Source organism: Scophthalmus maximus, chromosome 22 (assembly GCF_022379125.1).
Source record: "Scophthalmus maximus strain ysfricsl-2021 chromosome 22, ASM2237912v1, whole genome shotgun sequence".
NCBI lineage: Eukaryota > Metazoa > Chordata > Actinopteri > Pleuronectiformes > Scophthalmidae > Scophthalmus > Scophthalmus maximus.
Window position 1 is genome coordinate 3090124 of NC_061536.1, and position 26092 is coordinate 3116215.

At 42.7% G+C, this 26092-nt stretch overlaps 1 protein-coding gene across 4 annotated transcripts in view; it reads left to right on the top strand.

The window, feature by feature from the left end:
• phf14 (PHD finger protein 14) overlaps positions 1-18915 on the top strand; it is a 73523-nt gene extending 54608 nt beyond the window's left edge. For all 4 annotated transcript variants that reach the window (XM_035620640.2, XM_035620637.2, XM_035620639.2 and 1 more), the window contains 2 exons: positions 311-428; positions 17577-18915. In XM_035620640.2, the coding sequence (XP_035476533.2) occupies positions 311-412 (102 nt within the window). In that variant the 3' untranslated portion in view covers positions 413-428; positions 17577-18915. The remainder of the gene's footprint in view (positions 1-310; positions 429-17576) is intronic.
• Positions 18916-26092: the final 7177 nt, after the last annotated feature.

The following is a 26092-nucleotide window of genomic DNA, read 5'->3' on the forward strand; positions in this document are numbered from 1 at the left end:
TGCGGCCTAACGGATGTTGCGCCATCTTAAGACGGAAGCAGTCTCGCATTAGTGGACCTGACAGGCACTAACAAGGCCTGTATCTATCTGGTAACCGACGTGAACCATTGCACGTTCCACGGCTGCGTAAGTTCAAGGGAGTAGAGTGATTAGTCGGTCTTTTGGAATGTATTAACGGGGTTTGACCGACAGACAACTGGCTGCCTTGTCATCATCCATCTCGGGCTCCTGAGCTGGCCTCATCACTGAAGGAAGACGGTGGCTTTATTTATGTGACATGTAACACGTGCCCCTTCTGTCTGTGCCTCAGGTGCGACGAGTGCCGGCTCTGCTATCACTTTGGGTGTCTGGACCCCCCACTGAAGAAATCCCCCAAGCAGACGGGATATGGCTGGATCTGCCAGGAGTGTGACACTTCCTCCTCCAAGGTGAGCGCCGTGTGCACACAGTGTGTGTGTGTGTGTGTGTGTGTGTGTGTGTGTGTGTGTGTGTGTGTGTGTGTGTGTGTGTGTGTGTCAGAATGCAACTGAGGAGAAACTCAGCTCGTTGTTCGACTGGCCTTCTTTGACACCAGTCATTGTGAGATAATAAACATTTTGTTTATTTTTTGTAATAATATATGCCTTTTGAAGTGACACGGCTTGTGTGTGTGGGAACAATAGTGTGCTTCCATACTTCACTCCTGTTACAGTATGCTGTGCAATGCATTGAGAAAGAGTCGTGGGCATATAATTCATATCAGAGGTGTTCATCCCCAATGAACATATGAATAACACATATGAGTTAATTTGCAACTAATCATTATTTAATGAACCAACTGAAATAGAATCAATGATGGATTTTGTTTCAGTGTATCTGAGAATGATGTGTGATAGGAAAAAAGTGTGGCATGTAGAAGACCCCACATTTCTGTAATACTGAAACAACACAACACCATGAGCCCACGGGGCTGCCGATGAGTCAGCGGGTGGTAAAATAAATAGATCGACAAGTAACATCTTGTACTTATCAGTGCAACGAGGCCAAAGAGGCACACATACAACATGACAGGAGAGGAAAACGTACACAGACACACCCAACTCACTAATGCTTTAACAATGGTTTCATACAGTGTGATGTTTTCTCCTTAATGCACAAAGGAAATTGACTTTGTGGGTATTAGTAATTGAGGAACTGGGAAGAGTTATCTGGTGATTTCAGAACAGAATCTAGGTCCCGGTTTTGGTAATGACTTAAATAATGTTTAAACTGTCATTAAGATCGAACTGGTGAATGCGAAATGTTCCGAGCACTTTCTGTGAGTGGTGAACATATTGATATGTTGAGTCTGGAAAACTCAATAATGTAACAGTAACAGTAAAAATTCCATAGAGCCTCTGTGAAAATGAACTCAGTCAGCAACTTGTGATTCTCATTATACTTGATTAAACCGAGTAAAATTCATTAGAATTGCTCAAATTGTAATTGTCCATTTTGAACATATTTAACCATTTATTTTTGTAATTGCTAACCATTAACAAAATTCACATTTGAAAACGATTTCTAATGAAGTAATTTAACAAACATGATATTAACATTAACTTACGTGTCTATTAATCAAACACAATCATTATTAGAATGACAAACAGCACAGTAAATCTGTACATAGATTAATATAGATCTCAGGGTCCACCCCCCCCCCCCCCCCATAGTTTATAACATCAACATGACATCATCCGTACAATGTTTCTGTCTTATTTGTTTGCTTGTTTTCATTTAACTATTTGTACAGTAAAGGGTCACATTAGGCTGCCTCTCAAGCAAATTGATAAATGTCCCGCTCGGCTACATCTAGGTCGGAAATGGGCACTGATTGACGCAGACAAAGAGGAGGTGAATTTTAAAAGCCTCAGTGGAAATGCTGCATCACAGAAATTACACAAATTCTATTATGGAGAAAGCCAAATAGTTAAAGATGCCTTTCACCGTGATGTGGTCACTATATGAAACAATTAGTTTTAAAATATACTATTAGGGTTTTTACGGTTACCTGAACAAACAACTTAAGTGCCATCTATGTTTTCTTTTCAAATTCGCCTTTCAGTAGGGTATACACACAAAACAAGCATTTGGTGATATATTAATGAATATACGCCAACTTGGCATAATTTACATTTAGTTTACATAACATTTGAAGAGCACATGAAGAAAAGATGAACGTCATGCGTCATTCACGAGTCCATGCCAGTCTAAGGGAAAGGGGAGTAGCGCAAAACTGGGCAAAGATTTTGAAGGTTCATTATGTTCAAATTGTAGATGTTTTATAAGAGGAATTTGAAGCACAGTGGAAGTTCAGGACAAACCCAGGAGAAGAAGAACCAAAACCACAATACTGAACCAGTCAGTAGCTTTAAACTGATAGCATTGCCTTTTGTTCCCCCTTCAGTCTACACTCCATGTTGACATAGTAAAAACATGATTTAAATTTTTGTAGTTATTAAAGATCTAATCTCTCATTTAAAAATGATTCAGACCCTCTGCTGTGATACTCCAAACTATGCCCAGGTAGATCATGTTTGCTTTCATTATGCTTGAGGTGTGTCAAGACGTCTGCCTGTAGAGAATTGAAACGTTTGGTCATAGAAAGAAAATTACATAGAATTCTGTACAAACAGACTTCTTTTTTGCAGCCAGTGGAGTCGCCCTCCGCTGGTCATTCCAGAGAATACGGGCTTCAGGCACTTCTGCGTTTTTTCCAGTGACTACGTTCATTTTTATATACAGTCTATGAGTTTCTCCAAAGGACACTTGTACGGATCGAACGCCTGAGCTTCTGGTTAGTGGACAACCCTCTCTATCTCCTGAGCCATAGCCCGGAAGGTCCCACAATTCACACTGCGTATCAGGACAAAAACAATTAAGAGTCTGATTGCTTTTGTTTACGGGAGATTTTAGGTTTTAATGAATTTGCCAGTGCATCATGGGTGTAGCTTAATGTGGCTGAGTGGCAATTTTATCCATTAACAACAAAGTATAATGCAAAGGGGTCTCAATACTAGCCCCCAAACCCTAACCCTACCTGAAGCAGCTGTATATGGCGACCTTTTTACTTGTGACTGACATTGCATTCTGTACTTAACAATATGTCTGCAGCGCCGTTTTGAGGGTTATATGTGACTAAATGAAAGCAAACATGCTTTGCATTGGTCACATGCTGTTATTATGCGAGCACTGTACTGTTCTTCTCAGGAGTGGTAGAACGGGCACTAAGGGAACAAAGGCAACGGCTTTTAACAGCAAGAGTTGAAGGTGGAGGAGGACACTCGGATTAAACAAGACTGTGTGGAGATGTGCTTACTGGCAGCTTGAGGAGACAGCTGAGCCTCCTAGAGGAGCCTCAGGTCCAGTCCTCTTTAATCAGCCCTTGCCAGAACATACTAATACTTTGATATGTTTGCATTTTCAAACAGAACTCCAATAGTTGATGACACAATTTATGTGCAACACTTAAGAAGTTGCAGCGTTGCCTCCATTAAGGATACATATATGCACACAACTCGAAGAATACACTTTACCTAGATATAATGAATTGCTTTAAATAGATATATACAGCGCCCATAGTTGCTTTATATTACTGTCTATTCTGAATTTGTTTGTTGCGAGTAAAACCAGATTCATTTCATTGGATCTTTATGCTGATTGTGTATAGAGGAAAATCTAAATCATCAAAAGATTAGGTTTCATCGTGTGTTCATGGAGACCATGAATAGATGCAGCCAGTTTCATGGACATTTGGCCAGTCATTTTCAATCTTGTGCTCAAAAAGTTGGATGAGTTGGTTGTCGTGAAAATGGAAATATTCAACACTATTGACTGTGATCATTCTTCCCTAATATCGAGGTATGTCTCATGTTACAAGCCTCCTGCTGGGAAAGTGTGTTCAACTGAAGCCTCATTTCACTTTCACATGAAAATGATTCCCCCTGAGTTCCATGCACAGATTTTATTTTATGAGAAACGATAGTACAGTTTTAGATAGTCTGTTGCAGCCGGGTACCCTTATTTAAGATATCAGAAGGGATATTGGAAGAGAAGAAGTTGGGTCTGTGCATCCCTAAAAAGATCGGACGAACGGACCTAATTCTCATGACTACCAGAGGTTGGTCGTCAGAGAAAACTTGAAATTTGGTTATTTGAAGTGTTTAAACTTCTCAACCCATTTGGACACTGTCAGTCAAGAACAAATATTCTCTGTATAATTCCATTCCCCATGTAGCATGAATTGTGAGCTCCACCTTATTTCCCTATTTGATCATTGATTCACAAGTAGACCTTTATATATGTATTAGAATTTTGTTCTTGTTACTTTGAAATGAACAAGTCTCTGTGACTTTCTCCTCTTCAACTCTGTGTCATCTCCCATTTTCCACTTTAGTTTCCCATTCCCCCTGGACTATCTTGTCCCTGTGAAGCTGCGCCCATCCTCCTCCTCCCCCGCCCTCCCACTTGTTTACATCAAATGGAAGAACCTCGGGGCTCCGGCTCGCGCTGCCCCAGAGCGGGGCGACATTTCTCCGGTGACAGGAGAAAACGTTTGCTGTGGCGACGTGACAAATTAGTGTGAACGGTTTCCTCCATTCCTTTGAGCAAGCAAAGATCACTTGTGTGCAGAAACTAAAAAACCAATCTGTTCATGCTTTACTTTGAAGAGTAGCTCATAGATTTACATAAGTGGTGGAGGATTTCTGATTCTGCGAACATTTCTTCTTCTTATTCGAGTGCATCTGGCACATCGAAGAGACATGTTTGAGCAACAAATGGTTTTAAGAGGCCAACACGTGTACACCATTTTTAATATTGCTGGGTCTCCATTTTGAGAGACAGTTAAGAACGTGACATTTTTGAGAAAGCGTGGTGTTCAGACACTTTAAGGCGCAAGGTGCTCAAATTGTCTCGGTAATAGCAAGTGTGGGGAGATAATTGACTCCACTAAGGGCATCTAAAAAGCACTCTGCGATGAGAGCTGTATTTAAGGAAAGTTTTATTATCTACTTTTAAATGCCAAGCCATGCACCGTTTTTGCCTGTGGGGGGGAATGTTTCTTAAATGCCAACATTAAGTGCAGAATATTACCTGATCGTCGCGACTGAGATTCAGCTGCTGGCAGAGATAGTGGGCGGGCAGCCCCTCTCCCTGATAGCCTGCTGCAGAGAACAGCACAGGAAGTGATTTGTTAGAGCTCCCTGCAGCCAGCGCTCTTATCCGAGAGGAAGATGTATGATATCTGAAGGAAGAGGTGCTCGGGAAGCAGCGGGGTGGTATCTTACAGTATGTGATGCTGACCCACCACTCTGCTTCAGTCTCTTGTTTGAAGGCCAGCATGGTTTTATTCTGCATTAAAGATTCTAAAGGTTTGCTTGGAATAAGTACGAGGCGGACGGTATCATTTTCCATGTGTAAATGGAAGAGCTTTAAACATTCAGATCTCAATCATACTCTGTGTCATCCAAGAGGAAAGAGTGTTAATACCTGCTGCACATTGATATAGTCAAAGGTGGAGCAATAAGTCATAGAGAGTGGAGCGATGCAGTGAATAATACTGATGGAAATAACGGCTCAAAAGTGTTCAAAAATCATGTGACTAGACTAAGGGTCTACAGCCTACATACCTTAGCAGCTCTGTGAGGCTTTACTTTGGCACAGCTAAATTCAGTATGCTAACATGCTCACGGTGGCAATGATGACGATGCTTAGCGAGATACAATATTTTCCATGTTCGACAACTAAGTGGAGTGTGTTCGCATGCGGATATTTGATCGTTACTACCAAACGTGGCTCACAGCCGAGGCAGATGGCAGGGCCATTAGTTGTAATGTATTGGACCGAACAGATGCTACACTGCACACCCCATGTCCACCAAGACAGCCGCTCCCTCCATCTATAAAAGGCATTTCCACCAGATATCAATTCATCATATTTGGATTCATATTTGAAAACATGCCTAAAATATGTCCTTGAGATTGTCTGAAATATATTGCTAGACAGTGACACATTGGCTTATGGTGCAGAGAGTAGATAGATATTTGAACTTATCATGTCACTAATATCAAAATAAATCATGAGAGAAGTTTTGCTCTTTTAAATTCAATCTGTGATTGGGTGGCAATCTGCCTTTAAGTATCTATTAAACCCTTGCCTGATGATCAGACCAGCTTTCGATCGATTTCACTTCATTAACTCACCCTGAGATTACATGTGCATTAGCTACTAGTGGGATTCAATTGTTTGGTTTGTCCTGGCCAGTCAATAAAGTGAAAATGGAAGAAATATGTTTATCATTCAGAGTAATCACAATTTTAAGAGTTGTTATTTCTGTAAGTCAAATAGCACAACCTGCGTGCTGCCATGTGGACATTTGTATGACAGGATTTTGCTTGGATGTTCAGTGGCATCAGATATTATTTCTATGCGGACAGATGACATTCCCGTTTTTAATCCAGCCTACAAAGGCGTGATTGGTTGATGTTTTCTCTCAAGTTTTTTGCAGCTGATTCAAAAGGTTGGAATGAAAACCTTGAATGATGGTCTCCGGCATGTAGCAGGACATAGTCTTGTCATACAGTACATTGAGCACTTGGCCTAACTTCGCGCTAAACAAAACTTTTGTAAACATTTTGTGATCCCCGGTTCATTCGTATTTAAAATGTGCGACCAGAACCAAATACAAAATATACCACAATGTTATTACTGTTGTTCCGCCAGAGAAAAACAAACCTTAAGACACAAGTCTTTTTGTTGCCGTGGGTGTTTCTCTTATTGTCTCCCGCTAAAGGTCACCGCAAATAGGATTCTGTCAGTGAGGTTGTGATTAATAACAAAATATCTTTTTGATGATGCCTCGTGCCTCTGATTTGTGTCGTTGTGCGGTTTGTAGAACAAGGGGACATTACAGAGGAGCCGCTGGTTTACAGTGTTGCGGGAAAATGCAGGAGTAGAGCGCTGGTGCCGTTGCACACAATTTTTTTGTTGTTGTGCAAAGGGGCAATAAAAGGCTTTATTAGACAGGCTTGAGTTCATTATAGATGCTGTGTTTCTCGCAGCCTGCTCGACTTAGATAAACCTCACTCTGACCAAGGCCACATCCCTCCCGCTGTCGCCCCCAGCCCTCACAGAATTGATTTCGGCACTAAAGTGACAGTCTTGCCATAATATACGGATGGCCTTTAATTCAAGCCTGTTACTGTGCCAGGGGGCACTTGTTTAAGGCTTTATTTACACCCTTGCAGCGCTGCCTGCCATGCTGGGCTCCACGGTGAATCACGCCGGAAGATTTAGATAAAAGGTTTGAAATGCCAAAAGCTCTTAAAGTTGCCCGGGCACTGTTCAGAGAACTCCGCTGTGAACTTGTGTGGGATGCGCTGCTTTGGCTGCACTCAGACTCGCTGTCATCAAAAAGGACTGCAACTGTGGAAATTACTGTCCACAAAAGTTTCCCTTTTTCTCGACTCCCTCCACAGCCGTAGGCCTGCTCCTACTCAGGGAAGAGTCTGTAAGTTCTGTCATGACCCCGGAGTATTTGCCTCTGTTTTGCCTCTGCCCACGATGACAGTTGTTTACTTAGTTTGCCTTTCTGCACTGCAAGGTTTGTTAAAAGACCAGTGTACCTCAAGTGATTGTGAAAACATCTTTTCGATGGTTTCTCTAGCCGCTAATGTACATTTTAATGTCATTCCCAGTGCAGAGGAAGATTACCTTTACAAGCTGCGCCATCAATCAGAGGCTCCATCGCTTGACCTGTGAAAGAATGTAATTAAGTTAGCCTAATTAAGTTAATGAAGTGTCACACTCGGCTGACTTTACTACGTCGAGTAAATTGAAATAAAAATAGGCATCATTACTCATCACATGGTCTGGTATTTAGAGTGCGGCACAAGGCTTTCTTTACGAAACACCCTCCTCCGGTGGGGCGTCTGTCTCTCTAAGATCTGACCTTTAGTTTTTATTTTCTCAATGAGGCATTATTCCCTTGCCGTCCGCTCGGTTTAATCAGTGTCATTCGTGCATTCGTAGAACAAAGATAAATCCCCGGGTGTGATTTGAATTTGTTCCTCTGTACATTCTGTCGTCTGCATTCACGTCTAGTCTTCATGCCGTGTTGGGGGGGCGCGCGATCAATAAGCCCCGCAGTCGAGGTGGCTCATTTACTCAAGCGTATGAGGTGCTTATAGCATGATGACCTCATCAATGATGGTTGTCTTTTAGACGTGGCCAAAGTTTAACTATGGTTTAATGGGATTTAAAGGCGAGAGCGGGGGGCCAGCTAAATTAGCCTGCGGGGAGCTCGGGACACGGTCAGCGGCGGCCAGGCAGGACGCCAAAGACGAAGGGAAAATCAATGGCCCGGAGTCACCTCGATCACTTTAACTAGGCGCTGCAGACGCCCACGCCCCTCTCAGGGGCCAATTTGTGGAGTAAACAGGAGTGTGTGATTGCAGCCGTGGTCCCAGGTGGGCCCCCACCGCCCATTTCTCAGGACCATTCTAATAACCCTCTTAGTTGAGAGTGTATATGAGGCCACTTTTTGGAACCCCCCCCCCCCTCCCAGCATTCTATGGCCATAAATAGGACAAACTGAGCAGCCACACCACCGGCCTTCGTTAAGACAGCATGGCTCCTGCTGCGTTGGTAGAAAGCATTCTATACTCTGACACTACACTTCCACGGATATACATAATAAAGTTTACTTTAACACATTTCTTTTTGCAAACCCGCCGCAGTTTGATATAGGGCTGTTTTAGAGAAATGCTCTGTTAAGGATTTGCATAGAAAACATACTCACGTGTATCGAGATTAAATAATTAGTAGATTAATCTGAGTACAATATAATTAACAGTTTAATTTGACAAGCAAAAAACCTGCACTAGTTCCAGTTTGATTTGCTGATTTAAGTCCTTGAAGACATCAGTACATCTGAGTGCTGGTTAAAAAAAAACAATCACCTGGGGCTTGAGCGATGTGTGAGGGACATTTTCTACTGTTTGACATTTTATTTATTAAAGGATTAATCCGTTGATCAAGAAAATAATCAGCAGATTAAATAAAAGTTAGAGTAATTGTTATGTTTAGCCCTTCAACACAATTGAACACAATAGCTCCAGCTTTGATTTTCCAGTTTGAACTTGATTTTAAAGTGTTTTATGATTCCTCCACTGGTTTAAGCTTAGCTGTGCGTCCAACTGCGCAGAAAAGGAAGCACATGAATAAAAAAAAGAGAAGTATAAAACAAACATCCCCACTAATCTTTTGTCGTCTTAGTTCAGCTTTGCTCTAATGCAATTATAGTTCACAGGATTTAGCAAGGCTTGAAAGTGACAGTGTAGTGGTGTATATCAGACATAAAACCTGTCAAACATGACATGATATCCGTCTACCTAGTTATGAGCTCATAAGGAACACCATATAAATGGACAGACGGCCATCAATTATATTATTCATTCAGGCACAGCTAGTAATAATACTAATGATATCTATAAGGGTCATACAAGTGGATGAGACAGTGTTTGGCTGCAGACACTAGCTGGCTGTAGTCCCGCAGTCCTCAAATTGCTCTAGAAGTTTCTGTTAGAGCTGAAATGATCCGCTGCATATCATTTTAAAGACCCAGAACTTAGAACCTGAATAAAACACCTGAATGGTCTGCGCACTACTCTTTGCCAATAATTTAAAAAAAAAGAAAAATAAAGGAGATACGAGTACTTAAATGGAGCCAGCTATTGGAGCCCAAGCTGCTCCAAAGAGCGAAACAGTCCTTCTTCATCAAGTAAGGCATTTCATTGGCCAACCAAAGTAGAATACCCGTTAACATACACCTTGTAGCATTGTTCTAACTCAGCTATTTAGCTTGTAAGCCTTGAGGCAGGGGAACAAATGATTGCTCATAGTTTATCTCCACTTGTAAATATACACACAATTTTCATACTTTTCTCTATCATTTGCTGCATGTTGAATTCTGACATAGAGCCTCCTTATTTCTTCAAATAAGAGAAAATGCACAATGATGTTTTTCGGCCTAGTTAAGACTGCACTGCCGCTCGCACGCGCACGCGCTGAGCCACACACTCATTGTGCAGATACAGATACATTTAACAAAACGCTGGTGTGCAGGACTGTGGCTCATCGGTGCTATAAATCACACTAATGGGGATGGGCAGAAAGCCTCTTGATCATAACACAAAGGCTTCATAAACCGCAGCGCGCTGAAGTCTCCGTTTCTTTCTGCGACCGGCTCGGCTTGTCTTATTGCTTCTGCACACGTGCTGTATCTCAATGCGGCCCTGCTGCAGACCCTCCTCCTCCACTACACCGACTCATTACGGGAGCCGCTAGCCTGGATGATTTGCCGTCGCTAAGAATGCAGATGCTTCAATCTGGGAGAAGCTGTTCAAAAGAGGCGTGGCCCGCTGTGTCTGTTATTCTCTTTCTTTCTATTGTGAAAAAATGCACATTATTTATTTACATGAATAGTAGCCTATACCCATTGTAAAAATATCACATATAATAGGGTTGGCCATTGGCGTGACGGCGCCATTTGCGTCGGTGTACTTGTATAGAGTTACATTTTGAGGACTCTGCTTTAAATATTCCATGTACAACTCCGGATATAAAACACATTAACTACTAGGCCATAAGTCCCGCATCCCCTGTTTTCATTTTAGGAGACATTTTTGGAGTAGCTTTACTCTCCCCGACTGTACACCCTCTTCTCGGCGGTATCTGTTAGTTATCGAGGCAATAAAAAGAAAAACCTGCTTGTGCATTTCACCTCTGATTCAATTAGGCGTTGCCTGGTAAGTTCACCTCGGTATCAGTCATGCCTCACTAAAATGGAAATAGGTTTCCCGGAAGAAGGGAGAGAAGAAGAAAAAAAATTGGACATTAAAGAATGCCCTTTGTAATAAATGAAATGGGAATTGCAAATATGCACCGTCATGAAATTTAATTTTGCTCCCCTCTGGCGACTGGTTTGCGGCTGCTGCTGCTGCGGAGCAGGAGTGCAGGAGGAAACCGCCGGGGGCAGAGGTGGTTAGATGTGGCGAGTAACGTACTGCCGGAACAGGCTAATGAAGCCACTGTTTATGACCCACCGCGACTGTGTCATCTCTTGAACGGCGAAACAGACACACAGAGGCACTCGCACACACAGACACATGGCGAGTGCAGACGTCAAGCCGACAGGGAAAATACAGTTTAAATACGATGGCCGTAAAGACCAAGGGTATCATCCCTGTAGTGATACGTAGGATTTACTGTTTGCCGCACGCGCCACTACAACTGATGAAACTCATCAGCAAGCGTAGGTACACACACCAGAATGACCAATATTAAACAGAAGAATGAGACCTAATGAAATTAATCAGAGGAGCATTTTCCTGAAGAAAATGTGTGCCGACTGCCGAGGGCGCTCATGTGCCCGAAAATGATTTTTTATTGGAAATTTATAATCGCGTGAAAATGAACTGATCCTTGATGAGCGATATATGCAGTGGGAGGAACTGGGCTTTAACACACTTCATTACACTTACTGTATATAAACTCATGAACTGTACATGTCAGCATAATGAGCACATTCACAGTTGATCACTGGACAGCACAATCTGATTTATGGATTTAATTAGTGGTGTACACAGTGGTATGAGATATTTAAAAGAAAAACAGGGGCTTTGGGTTTTAAATAATAATTCAAGAGGAAGAATGAAGTTAATCAGTTCAGCACAGCAGACTAGGACAAAATTGTATTTTTTTGTTATTATTGTTTTTCAGGAATTTGATTAAAAAATTAAAATTATGAAAAGAAGTGTAATTGTTGAAAATGCCATAATGATTTAAATACAGCCTATCGTATTATAGAATTTTAAGATGCAAAAATATCCGTAATGAGCTATAGCTACATGAATGACTAATGAGCTTCTTGTTCTTTCAACTGGTATTTATGTAATTACATTGAACTTCAAACTGATATAAGTTTCAAGCCAAATCTGGTTTTATTATTAAACCCAGCTCAAACGGGATTAGCCGTACATACTGTCACCTTACAATGACGTGCGTCTGTTCCCCTCGCCCTCGTTTGGTCGCATTTGCGCGAGAACTCGTGTGCGCAGCGGAATATTTGGCCGTGAGGGCGGTGAATCCATCATAGGTGAGAGGACACAATGGAGCAGACACACGTTGTGACACGCTCATAAATAAACACAGCGAAAGCAGAAACTACGATAAGGAAAATCAGTCACACTAATTAACAGCTAATTCTTTTGAGGACTGAAAAGCCTCGATAAAGGACGGCAAAGCTTATTAAAGAACACACAGTGTTGCACATTATTCCTTACAGTGGAATTTTAATCCCAGTCTGTGAGGTTGATTGCATTTGTGGTTGGCAGACCTCTTTCTGTGTGTGTGTGTGTGTGTGTGTGTGTGTGTGTGTGTGTGTGTGTGCGCGCGTGCGCGCGTGTGTGCGTGCGTGCGTGCGTGTGTTTGTGCGCGTGTGTGTATTCAGGGGTATTGCAATTAATGCAGTAAGCAGCAGGGACATGAGGCAGAGCAGCGTTAGAGCTGGATTGGTTGTTGTTGCCACCTAGGGCTCGGTCTGAGCTCCTCTCCCCTCTCTGCATCACGTGACAGAGCCCCCGCTCTGCTCCTGCCCTTTAAAATGGCGACCTCCGTGGCATTTCCTTATCATATTTGTGTATGTCGGTGCCAGAGGGCCCATCAGGCTTTAAGTGGGGGGATACAAAACCCGCCCTCCTCCTGCCGCCTCTCCATCGTTTCCTCCGAGGGAATTGATGGAGATATCCCACGATGCCTGAGCCCACCGGCTCCTGCAGGCCTGTCGGTGGGTGAGCATCTGCCTCGTCTCTTGCAGGGGCCACATCACTGCTTCATCCGGCCCGGCCCTCTGTCCCTTGATCACAGGCTGCAGCTGCACTTAAGACCCTTGCCACAAAATGTTACACTGTAACATAAACTGGAATAAGCAGACATATGCAGAAAAATTACATAAATACCAACCAACAGTGGTATCAACTGTACCATTAAAACTGTAATAAAACTTCAAAAAATAGAATTTTTCATAGTCACAATGTTGTTGTTATTCTAATTGGGAAAAGTGATTACCGTATGAAAAGATGTCCGGGAAGGATCTGGTCATGGATTCAATAATGTTATGCTTGAAAAAGCTTATTTTTCATCATCATTAACCATGTAAATTATTAAATGAAAGTGTAATTTACAAAAAGCCCAGTATGACATGAATACAGCATTTTGAAAATAAAATCATTCATGATGAGCTTCAGCTAAAATAATTTGTAATTAATGAAATAATTGATTTTGACTTTTGGCATTGTACAAGTATTAAAGAATTACTGTTAAACCCAGTTCAAACTGGGATCAGCCTCAGTGTTCCCATAAATACCGACAAAATGCATATAAGCAACATGTAAAAAATCTCCCTCCCCACAGAAATATGTCACAGTATCTAAATTTCATACATGACCTCAGTTGTTAGGCTGTTTTAGTTTATCACTCTAATAGTGATCATCACTATACTCACAACATTCAAAGAAACAAGTCTGTTTTAGTCCAACTCTCATTTGTCATAGGCTATTTTCCTGAGGCATTATGGTGTAAGGAGGATTTCCATTCCTCTATGCCACTGCTGTCTATTATTTTACTGCACACAAGGCCATGTTATCAAATCACATTTGAAATACTGCTCTAGTCTTACTGCTGCTGCAGATTACTGAGCTAAGTCAGCATGCAGCATGTTACAGTTTCTCCTGCTTCTTTCCTTGTTAACTTTTTAGCTTTCTTCTTCTTCTTCTTTTGTCGTCCTTGTTCGAATGTAGCGTATCTAAGATGCGCCCTCCCTCAACACAATAGTAGGGAGAGTTCGGCTCCACTATTTTTTTGTTGCTTTGCCTGTAGCGCAGTGTTATGTTTTCATTCAGCTATGCCACCATTATCTTTTAACTGCGGCGTAGTTTATTTCAGTACAGCTGAATAAAACTCGTGTCACACGAGGGAGCTGCTGTAAAGAACTCAAACCTTGACTGTCTGATATATGCTCTCTCACGGCAATTACACCCCTACCCAAATAACTCGTCAGATACTCCCCAGGTGCTGTGCGCATTTTGAATATGATTAACAGGAGTCTCTTCCATCCGTCTGCGGCTTCAAATTGCATGCTGCACAGGCGGAATATCTGTAGACTCACTCCATAAGCCTGACTATGAGAGCAGATAAATGAAGAGCAGGCTCTGACGCACGGCAATCTTCAGATGTCGTATCGCCTCCAGCGCGGCACTTCATCGGGATTCGAGGAAACACGAAAACAGATGAAGGCTTTGGCCCTGGCTGTCTCCGCTGCCGGCCTCCCACGCGGACTGAAGGAGACAGCTCCGCAGGCGGGTAGACAGACAGACAGCAGGATGAAAACCAGCAACGGTGACGCTGTGGAGCACTTAGACCTGTCTGCCGCCCCCCCCCCCCCCCCCCCCCCCCCAGGCTGAGACGCGGCTGACACGTGGCTGAGGGGTTGGAGTGAAGAGGATCAAGAGCACATGACAAATCCCGAGAAGGCCCTGAGAGGCCAGGAGGGCTGTGTCACCCCACTCTCCAGGGACACGCGCTAAATCAGCCGAGGGGGGGCTCAGGAGGCACATCCCTGGCTTTATGAGATAGTTAACATGCGCTGGCCCCTCCTCCCCTCTTGTTTCCCATTTAAGAGCTGACTGGTGCGCCGATAACGGATGGTGCCACAGGTAATTGGAAAATTGGCAGGCCTGTCAGGGAGATTTGGTGGATGGCATGAGTGTATACGATGGCGGAGTTCATGAGGTGTCACCCCACAGCTAGATTTATATATCAGCCCTATGGACCATCACCAGTAAGTATCCAGAGCTCGGGGAAAAAGTGGCACATTTTTCTCCGGGGGGGGGGGGGGGGGGGGGGGCTGCTCATCAAGACTGCAAGCGCCGACAAGGTTCCTGTTAGTAAAGAGATGATGTATGAGCCGCCCTTTTGCATTACCCCGAACCTTAATTCACTGTCTCTCTACACACACACACACACACACCTAAACAGCTGCTGCAAATAGCCCTGCACACCCTCCGCTCTAAATTATTAGAATTACAATTCATCAAACATCTTTATCCCATGTCTCTCGGACACTTTAATTCTACATCTAAAGGTGGTCTTGAAGGAACCCAGGCCACGGGCAGTGTTGACATATCCCATAATGTCTCCACAGTGTGGAAAATAACTGCACAACTTTTCTACTAAAACACGTTGAATTTCGATTCTGGAGGATAAACACCATTTAGACTCGGAGGCCGTAGTAGTAGTAGTAGTTTTGTTATTTTGTACAATGATTTAAATTTGATTTAAAACATTAAACCCCCCCAGCCTCACTTACTCTGCAATGAGACTGTCCTCTCGCTTTTTGACCAGCGCATTACGACGTATGAGGTCATTTTAAAGGCCGCAGATCTCTAGCGGTGGTTGTGTACACGGCAGCTAGAGGTCAGCCGTAGATCTGGTACGTCAAGTCCCGTTTGTGTATGTAAATATATGTCGCTTATATTCTGTAGAGTGATCGTGCTGATTCTCTGCCATGTCACCCTAGCCCCAACCATCACCCTTAACTTTACAAACTCATTGCCCATGCGCTGGTGGAGCGAACCCACGATGCTCTTAGGTGAAAAAAGTATTTGTGGCGTGCCGCCTGTCACTGGTGGAACGATATGGTCGTTTGAACCACATACGGCGTAGTCTGTCGTATGAGTCGGAGGTAGAGCTGCAACAGTTAATCGATTAGTAATCAACTACTAAATTAATCGCCAACTATCATGATAATCAATTAATCGGTTCAGGCAGTTTGTATGGAAAAAAAAGTCAAAATTCTCTGATTTCAGCTTCTTAAAAGTGAATATTTTCTGGTTTCTTTGCTCCTCTATGACAGCAAACTAAATATCTTTGGCGTGTGGACAAAACAAAACATCATGTCGGAGTTTTCTGATGACCCCCGAGGAAACACGATCGACATTTTTCACCATTTTATGACATTTTATGGACCAAACAACCAATCGATTAATCGAGAAAAATAATCGACAGATTAGGCAATAATGAAAATATTGGTTAGTTGCAGCCCCTAGCTGGAGGACTTGACCACAGCTGTAGAGTTTGCTAATCTAATGCCTTTTTTTCTGAAGATCATCTTTTCAAAGTCGTTTAGCAAACACACAGTCATGACAAGCCACTACAATAAAAATGAACTGCTTCCAACATTATTCGGGCAACATTCATGTGTACTATGTTGTTTTTTTGTTGTTTTTTTGTTTTTTTTCAAGTTTTCCATTTCCCTGAGGCCAAACTGTCATATTATGCTCAGATTTATGTACCTGGAAAAAAAGATCACAATATTTGACAGGTGATATCTGTTTATTTCAGCGAGTGCGACTCGAATGCATATTGCTGGTGAATCCACTGTCTGCTCTCAGCTGGAGGAATGGGGATTGGTGAGGTGCTGTGGGGGGGCTGCAGATCGTAACCTGGTAATCACACATTCTGGTGTGTAGATGTGTTTATTAACCTCTGGAGTGGGGATAATTGTATCTGTCAGAGTCGTTTAATCACCGCTGCAGCTCTCATCACTGTCACTTTCACTTTGTCTGCGTTGCTAATTCGGCCGGCTCCCGGGTCGGCCCGCCGCCATTCCTGTTATGTGCAGGTGCGGCGGCTGGACTGTTAACCATCGACGGAGGAGCACAGACTCTTCCACCATTCAAACACCTTTAAAAAAAACACTAACCATCATCTCTTTCTTTGCTTCTTCTCTGTGAGACCTTTTTTTTGGGGGGGGGGACATTCAGGTTTTAACAAGCTGCCAGAAGATTCAAACTCCAAAAGGACAGATTATATTACAGTCTCATTATGAAATACAGCAGCTGCCGAAAACATTCTTCACTGAACGTGCGCACACTTGCTTTTCGACCGTATCACGCGGCCCCCATCAGCAGACTGCGTCTGACGAGTCGTTCGAGCAACGTAGACGTTCCGATGCTCCATCATTCTGAGGGGCTGCTCGTCCGTGTTGAGCAGGTCACTCTTTATAATGAAGTTTGTGAATGAGCTGTGCGGGGCAGTGCACCAGTCGTGTTCATTCTAGAAAATGAAAATGTTTCTAATGGAGATTTTCTTGATTTTCAAACAGATTGTCACACCAAGGCTTGGGGGGGAAATGTCTCTGGCTCTGAGTATCAGCTTATCGGAATTATGCAAAAGAAATTGTGTTTTCACAGCTCGAGCCATGAATCCATTTTTTTTTTTTTGTCAGATTCTACATATAGGCCTACTGTACGTATACATTCATGTGTGTAGCTACATCCCTGCGGTCGGAGGCACAGACATCGATCAGATCCGCATTAGACCATGACTTCTGTAACTTCTAGGTTTTGCCGCTACCGGAGAGCCAGTTCAGTTTTTTCCCCCTGTGCATTGACAAGGCCGACGCGTCTCAGACTGTGTAACGTGTCCTGTGTTGGCAGGAGGAAGAGGAGGAGCCGCAGCAGGAGGAAGAAGAGGCGCCGCAGCAGGAGGAAGAAGAAGATTCTGTCAAAGAGGAAACAGCCGAGCAGGAGATTCCAAACTGAAACACCACCACCTTCACCCTCGGTCTATAGCACACGTAACTTTCTACTAGCCTCCCAAAGTTTAATAGACAGCCAGCAGTTAGTTTCCACTCCAGACAGCTTAGCAACCGGAGGTGTATTGTAGAAAACACTCTTTTCAGCGTTGATGTCTTTGGAATTCAAGGGCAAAGAGTTTGTACTTTTCATGGACGGGGCTGGACAGATTTCAGGCATCTTCACGAAGCAGCACATTAAAGCATCCAGCCGCGGGTGCACGCGCACACGCACACGCACGCACACACACACACACGCACACACACACACCACAGTGCTTCTTCTGCAGCAGAGATGTGTGACTGACTGTTACCGCCCAGCCACCTGATGTATTAATGACACTTTCCATGCAATCTATTTTCATACACTAACGGTCACCAGGCAGTTTGTTCACACAGAGTATCCTCAGTGTCTTGTTTACAAGGTGAAGCTGGCAGAGCGGGGCTGAGCGTGCGATGCACGCTCTGACGGCAGCAGTGATGTGCTTTCCAATGTCTTTGAACGCATCTCACTTGACATTCGACTGGAGGATTTTATTTTTATATTTTAATGTATATCTTCTAACTTCCCCTCATTATAAATATCTACTTATTTTCTCACTCGTGCGAATTGTTGCATTTTTGGTTTTTGATGTTCAGAGGCGGTTTTCGATCTCTGATTCCCAGTATCAGTATCTCAGTGTAACATACAAATATTTGGCCGTTGGATTTGTAATGAAATCCTCCATGTTTATGAAATGTGTCTACTCAGAGATTATATTTGCATTCTTTGTAAAGTAGAATTAGCTTCGGGCTCTTTTTTCTTTGCCGGACGGAGCTTTGACCTGCCAGTAGTCTGTTGTCCGTGACCTCTGTGCTCCCTGTGAATCAGCACTCACTCGCCGGAGAAGCAGCCGGAAAAAAAAGAAAGAAGTGAAGCCACAGCAGAGAGACAGCGAAAGTCTTCACACTGTGGTCTGTCAAATCACCCGGCGCTTGTAGTTTGATGCTAAATAAGCCACATTTGCCTCAAATTAAAGTGTAGAGTTGATTTCAAGTCATGACTTCATTTATTTTACGTGTCACCAGAGAGCTAGCGGATCATTACATGTCACTACCTGCAAGTGTACGACTACTGCCGGGTCAAAGCGCCGTCCGATTCTCACGCTAAATCTGAAATTGTCCCTTAAAGTGCCAATAAATATGAACTGCAAAAAAAAAAATGTCTATCACTGACACCCCGATGCACATGAAATGTTTGAATTATCTCAGTCCCTGTGGTTCTTTGCCGAATTGTGTTATAAAACCAGAAAATGTAATTTGCCAGAATTTGGTTTTGAATCAGACACACATTAATTTGCTTAATTGACTGACAGTAGTTGTTATTATAGACATCTGGCTTTTTTTTTCTTGCACTACAGGTAAAATATGAAGGTACATTACAGGCTGCTTTCATTCACACTGTAAACTCTATATAACATATTTTAATTGGTAACATCTTCACCATGTCCAGCCACAACATTCAAATGCTGCTTAGACATTAGCATATATACGAATACAGACATAAATGCATCAACAATTCAAGAATATGTCATTATTATTCATTATAATTTATCAGTAATATATGTTATAACAGAAACAATAATGAAAAGCACCAGAAGGGTGATGCATAGCCCACTCGTGCTTATATATACCCCATTCAGGCAATGCCAACTTCTAATATTCTATTAATATAATTTCATCATCATGATTTCATTCATACCATATAATGACAGATAATTGGTTCTTCTAGATCATTTAAGGTTGTGTCTCATTGGCTAACAAAAATGATGCATTACTACACTATATTCTACATTTGCTAACTTCATAGTGACGTCATGATGATGTCGTTCCTACCAAATGATCGATCTCTTTGAGCCTTGGGTCATGTAAAAGTCCTATAGGACTATATGCACAATCTCATTTTCTGACTTCTGTCTAACTTCTTTATGATGTCGCTTTAATGACATCATGGGATGGGAAATCATTTTCTGAAGATTGTCTCTCTATACCTTGGAGATGTCTTTGAAAATGAAATTTCTCTGACTGTATCCTTGACTTTGACCTTTGACCCATCAGCGCCAAGTGTGGTGGAAAACTGCCCATACTTTATTGAGTTCATTTGTACTCTTTGTAAAATGGTGACATGCTTTATTTAACAGACATTTAACTGAATGTGGCAGTATTTGAAAAACGCAAAATTATTAAATAAAAAACAGTGACTACAGTGGTCTAAATATTCATACTGTACCTGAGAGCAATATCACATATGTCTAGATCTGGCATTAAAAAAATATGGTATAGGAAGCAAAGGAAGACATACTGCGAAAAATAAAAGCCTTTCAGATGATGTCACATTACGCTTAAAGTGAGGCTGTGTGGTGCAATATAAAGAGCGCCATTCAAAATGATCAGAAGTCACACAGTGTCATGAGATTACAGTGTTTCCCTCTTCAGGCTGAGGATTTAAACACTTCCAGATTTCATTCACGCAGACCACACAGCATTGTTCAGGTCCTTGCTGCGCAGGGAGGGAGGAATAGATGTGCGAGGGGGCTCCTACATATCTTTAACCCCCCCCCCCCACACACACACACACACACACACACACACTCCTGTGCAGTGTGTCTCTCAGATCTTCATATTCCATCAACAGTCAGACCCGGGACATCAGCGCTCCTACATTCTGACATTAAGGCATCGAGGGGTGTAATTCCAATTTGTTTCAAAAAGGAACTATTAATTTGCCCATTTCAGGGCCAGACAGGAGGGAAGCCCTGTAAGACTGCCGAACCGTGAAAGACATTATCTGGAGAATTGATGACGGGAGGCGCCGCCGCCTGCAGACATTTGAGCCGGGCTCCCCGCGGTCGAGCTCCCAGCATGCCGTCTGAGAGCGATGTCATTAGGCGCGTGATAACGGCGATGGGCACACTGATGATAGAGTGGCCCGCTCTGCCACCCAGTGCCCCGCCAATCTCCCATTTACACCCGCCGCATACTAAACAGCTCCTGATGGCGAGAATAACTCACGGTGCTCAACGGCCAGCACCTCGCAGCAACAAAGGCAGAAAAAAACACTGCACGCTTTGTTGTGTTTGCTCGTCCACGATGCATTTCACCATCACAGGACACACGACTCGGGACGTCAAGGCTGTCACCATGGTGCAAAACATCTGCTGGTAACAGTCACCGCTGATTTACAGATTGCAGAATATATAACACATTGAAATTGTGATTTGCGTCTCATCTGTATTGTGCAGTATCACCATTGTCTTATCACTATTAATGTTACAGCTACTAACAGACACATGTTTCAGCTGAATTCAAATAATTTACATTACCAATGAAATTTCATGGCTTCCATTAATAAAAGAGAGACTTATTTTAAATGTAATTCACACGTGCATCCAGTACAATACTCATCATATGTTGTCATTGTATAGCTGCACAAAAGAAGCTGGTTCACACTGCTGTATTTACTAAGTGTTATGTTATGCCCTTCAGTTTGAATCAGTTTTGTTTTTTTTCAGGTTTATTGTCATTTCCACACGTGCTTGACGCACAGGGAAAAGGTTGAACATAGAACAGACATACCGTATAAAACCACAGAGTGAAAACTGGTACATACTTTTTTATATAGCACTTTTCGAGTCTCAATCGACAACCTCAACGCACTTCACGATATATAACTGACATTTATATACTACACTTATTCTATCACCATTGTTGTGCCTGGACATTGGTGAAAGTAACATTTGTCTACGCAATTTAATTGATCAGTTATGGCTATCAAAATAATAAAATATTAATATTAAAAATTAATATTAAATAATAACTTTAATTAATATCAAAGTTCCTCGGGGCACCACCCTTCAAAGGAAGGGAAATGATAGTCAATCTATTGATTTAGTTTGATTTACAGTATGCTAACTATCAATTTGGAATTCTGAATGATAATTAAAATAATAATTACTACCAGACTCACCACCTTGGTAGTTAGCAGAGGTGGAAGGATTTGGAGTTCTACCGGTCAGAGGTTGGCAATACTCACACTTATGCAACATTAATTAGACCAGACTGCATATTTAATAACATTTATTTAAAAGACAAATTGAAACAACAATATCTAATCTAATAAACAAAATATATATAAGTCTGAGATTGTGTGTGTGTGTGTGTGTGTGTGTGTGTGTTTGTCTGTGTGTCTGTGTGAGTACACAGACTAGGTGGCCGTAAAGGTCAAAGGTCTAAGAAGTACTACAAACAAGATGGCAGTGAACATAGAAACTACAAAATGGCGGCATCAGAGGCGTCGGCTGCTCGGCCACATGCTGTGCTTCTTTGATAAGGCCATTTGTTGCAGGACAAAGAGTTTCAGGTTAAGAGAGGGTTAGTCACAGGGTCCTAACACCAAAATTACCTATTGAAAGATATAACAACATTAAGTGAACACATTGACTCAAATCAATACAGTACACTTTTGAGGTTAAACATTCCTATGCTTAGCCGTGTTGCGTTATGCTCGAAAACACCGACCCTCTGGTAAGTGGACGCCCCTGAAAATACTGTAGTACATTATCTGGGACATCTTGTATGTAAAATTGACACGTTGGTGTAATTTTGATGAAACTAGCTCTGTTAAATTTGCAAACATATTCTTAATATTTTCTTACCGAAATGCACTGCGAGTCACAGTCACCGTGACTCCTCTGCTGACTTTAGGGACGACAGCATCCGTCGCAACTATTAGATGATTTACCATGAAGTTGTGTGTATGCATGATCTGCAGATGAACATGACTTTGGCGAAGCACTGACAGAACCACTATGAAGTAGACATTTTTGTATTTACTTTAAATGTCTCAGCAATTATTGGAATCATACTATTTTGTACGAAGATTCATGATCCTTATACTTTTATATAGCACTACTACTACTATTATTATTATTATTATTATTATTATTATTAATAAGAGGTTCTTGAAATGCAAAAAGGGCACAACGTGTGTCGTCCTACCGAATTTGGTGACTCACTGACTTGTCCTCTAGCAATAGCGTGAAGGGGACTTTTTTTTCCAACAAATATTTGATGGATTCACGTCCACCTCGGGATGAATAGCAAAAAAAAATAACTCTTCACAAGTAATGGCTATATATCCAATATTATCTGATATATGTATTTTCTTTAGCACATGTATATGTATATTCTACTAATAACAATAATGCAATAAACGTTTACACTGTAGACTTTTTAAGTGACGTGGAACGCAACAAACGTGTCTTTGTCAGTTCCGGAGCGGCACAGTTGTCATTTTCCACCGTTGAAACACTCTGCACACAGAGGATCTGCTCGTGTGCAAATTGGAACCATTTCCTCTGCAGAGAATCATTCCTTAAATGCCCCATTTTAAGCAATCACTTAAAGGGGAAGTGGATGGCACTGTTTGAATTTTTTTACACGTTACACCCCCAAAAACCCACCCATGACTAATTCAAACACTAAGTACAAATCTTTTGAACCATAGTGACCTGCTCTTCCGCCGTTAAACTGACGACAAGGGGGACTTAAGTGTGTCCGCTCACTGAACTTCGGATCGTTCGATCATTAAGACACAACCCTGTGTGTCACGTTGTGTTATTACAACCATGCAAAGTGAACTACGAGCAAATAGCACAAGCAGCGGCAGAGTACGATTTGCTTTCATGGTGACATTTACCACGAGATCTTTGAGTGCACGTTTCGTATGTCTGCACTTTCTCAGTTTTTAATTGCTGAGGATAATTCCTCGGATAGCATCTCCTCCGTGTGGAGAAGGTGTTTGGGTGACCTTTTCCGGCGTCACTTTTATGACAAATCCCGCTGCTTCATTGCGCCGGCTGCTGTGTGTGCGTGCGTGTGTGTGTGTGTGTGTGTGAACATCAGTGTGTTCTGTAGAGTGTGACACCGCTGAACATAGCGTATGCCCTGTATTTTCCGATGTACGCGGGGACTTCTGACAGCATACCCGCCACTTGGATCAGATCAAGTGTGTCCTTCAGGAGCACGAGGGCCTGTGTTTGATGTTAGCTGTGCGAATCACCACCGAGCAGTTTCCGTCGATGAGAAAACCACTGTGTTGAAACGGAACACAATCTGAACGCCACTGCAAGTGTCCGAGTGATCAGTGAGGCCTTGGTATTGATGAGTGACCAACACCACCTCACGATGATACAGCGATTCATGCCCCTTTTATTCGTCCAACTCAGTTGTAAAAAAGGTACAGTAATGTCTTGCACAATTTTACCAGGAGCGAGTTTGTCTGATGACGATCAAGAGCAATCAGTTGATCGATGTGATTGCGGTTGAAGGTCCCGTGACACCAAAATCCATGGGTCCAGATTTTTGATCCTGTGTCCAGCTCCTCATTCATCTCGGTTATAAAAACCAACATCCATGTATTTTTTACACACTAAATCTTTTTTTTTGTTCCTGTACTCCAGTATCAATCCTTACCTCTACGGTGCCTCATTTCAAGGCTACGCGACACGCGCTTCATTTGCCGGTCTTCACGGTCTTTACCCTCCGATGTTGTACGCATCGTTTGGTCGACGAATCAAGAGACAGACCCCCGAAGTCCGAGACATCAACTTCATAGTCACAAAGTTATCGACGGGATTCAGCGTTAACTCAGTAGATATCGCTTCCACTGTGCATGTCCGTGCAAGCGGCACACGATTTCCCGGCAGGTGGACAAACCTCGACTCTACCCCGGTTTCAAAAGCGATCAATACACAGGTACAATCTATGGCATAGATATCTACCTACATATATGTCATACTGAATGACATGGTCCTTTTCTACCCAATGTTCATTGTATTGCTTGCAAGCTCTACACTCTTCATTACTTCTCTGATTTTTTTCCAATACAACATTCTTGCAGTCAAGAATTGTACGTTTTTTTGTGAAAACCAATGAGAAAAATGGCTGTGAGCAATTGAGCACATTGCAACATCCAAGTGGTTATCAAGAGAGCAGGTTGCAGCTTTAGTGCAGCTTAAGTGCACCCTATACTGCGCCCAAAGGGCAGCACTGACCAAACACACTTGTTGTTGCCTGCTGTGAACAGCAGGTCATAGGTCTACAGTATGTATAAAGGTGGGACTGCGCTCTGCTGCAGGCTTCCGACGACCGATCAGCAGCTTCTCGCCGGGCCCATTTAATCGCAGTTTGAAATAACTACGGCTTGGCCACAAGTACAGTGCATGTGTCCGCCACGTGTGTCGGCTAAGACCCGTGAACGTTCACTCCCCTCTGTTCTATTTCTGAGTAGACCAGCAACCCACAATTCCGCCTGTTCCTGCACCTGCAGCTTTTTTCTGAGAGATGCAACACGCAGCATGTAGGCGGTTTTGTTTTTCCTATTGATTTTCAACTTACATACTTTAAAAACTGACAGTTAATGTGAATGGCTAAAAGAGAAGCTCATTAGTTTAAGTATATATATATATATATCCATAGCATATGTAAAAATAAATAATTTCATTTGCCTGTTTAGTAACTGGGATTCCCCTTTCACTTGTGTGGACTTATTTGGTGTGCAAAAAAAATCCTATTTCTTCATGTTTATTTTTGACCGTTTGGATTATGAATACTACTTCAAATGTGATGTGGTGTTCAGATATTTGACCATTTTATTTTCTTCGTCGCCTCTGAAGCTGTTATGAACGACCCTTTCTGGTCCGACTCCTTGTTTTTTTTCCCCGCGTTTGCGTGACATGTGGCCCTCTGAGCCGATACAAAAAAAGGAAAGACATCGGGTAAGAGCCTTGTCCTTGGCTCATATCAAATTTACACCCACATAAAATGGTAAATACCCTACAAGGCTGCACAGATACAAGGCGGCGATTGTCCTTCCTATTACAGCTTTATGGAAGGTGTAATTCATACGGACGTCGCCCACCGGTGAGCCCTAACCGAAAATTGTCTCCCTTCTGAAAATGATCAGCCCGTATACCTCCAAAATGCCTCGGCCCCGCAGAGCAACGGATGAGATGATGGAGAATTATACGCCGCTGTGTGTTATCTGTGGCAGCGAGTGGAGGTTTTCCTCTATTACTAATTCCCCTTCGTGGAGGGGGGAAAAAAACGCTGGCTGGTCCCATTCGCTCAGCCTTATTGTGACTTCCGATGAAAGTGTTTAATCACACCTGTAAATTCACCGTCTTGCAGAGCACACATCAGCGGTGGACTTTATTATACGCACACGCACACACACACACACACACACACTCTCACCGTCTCTCCGAGCGTGGCTGACTGATGAATGTACAGTTGAGTGTGTGTGTGGTAAGGGCAGAGGCACTTGGTCGGGGGTCAGAC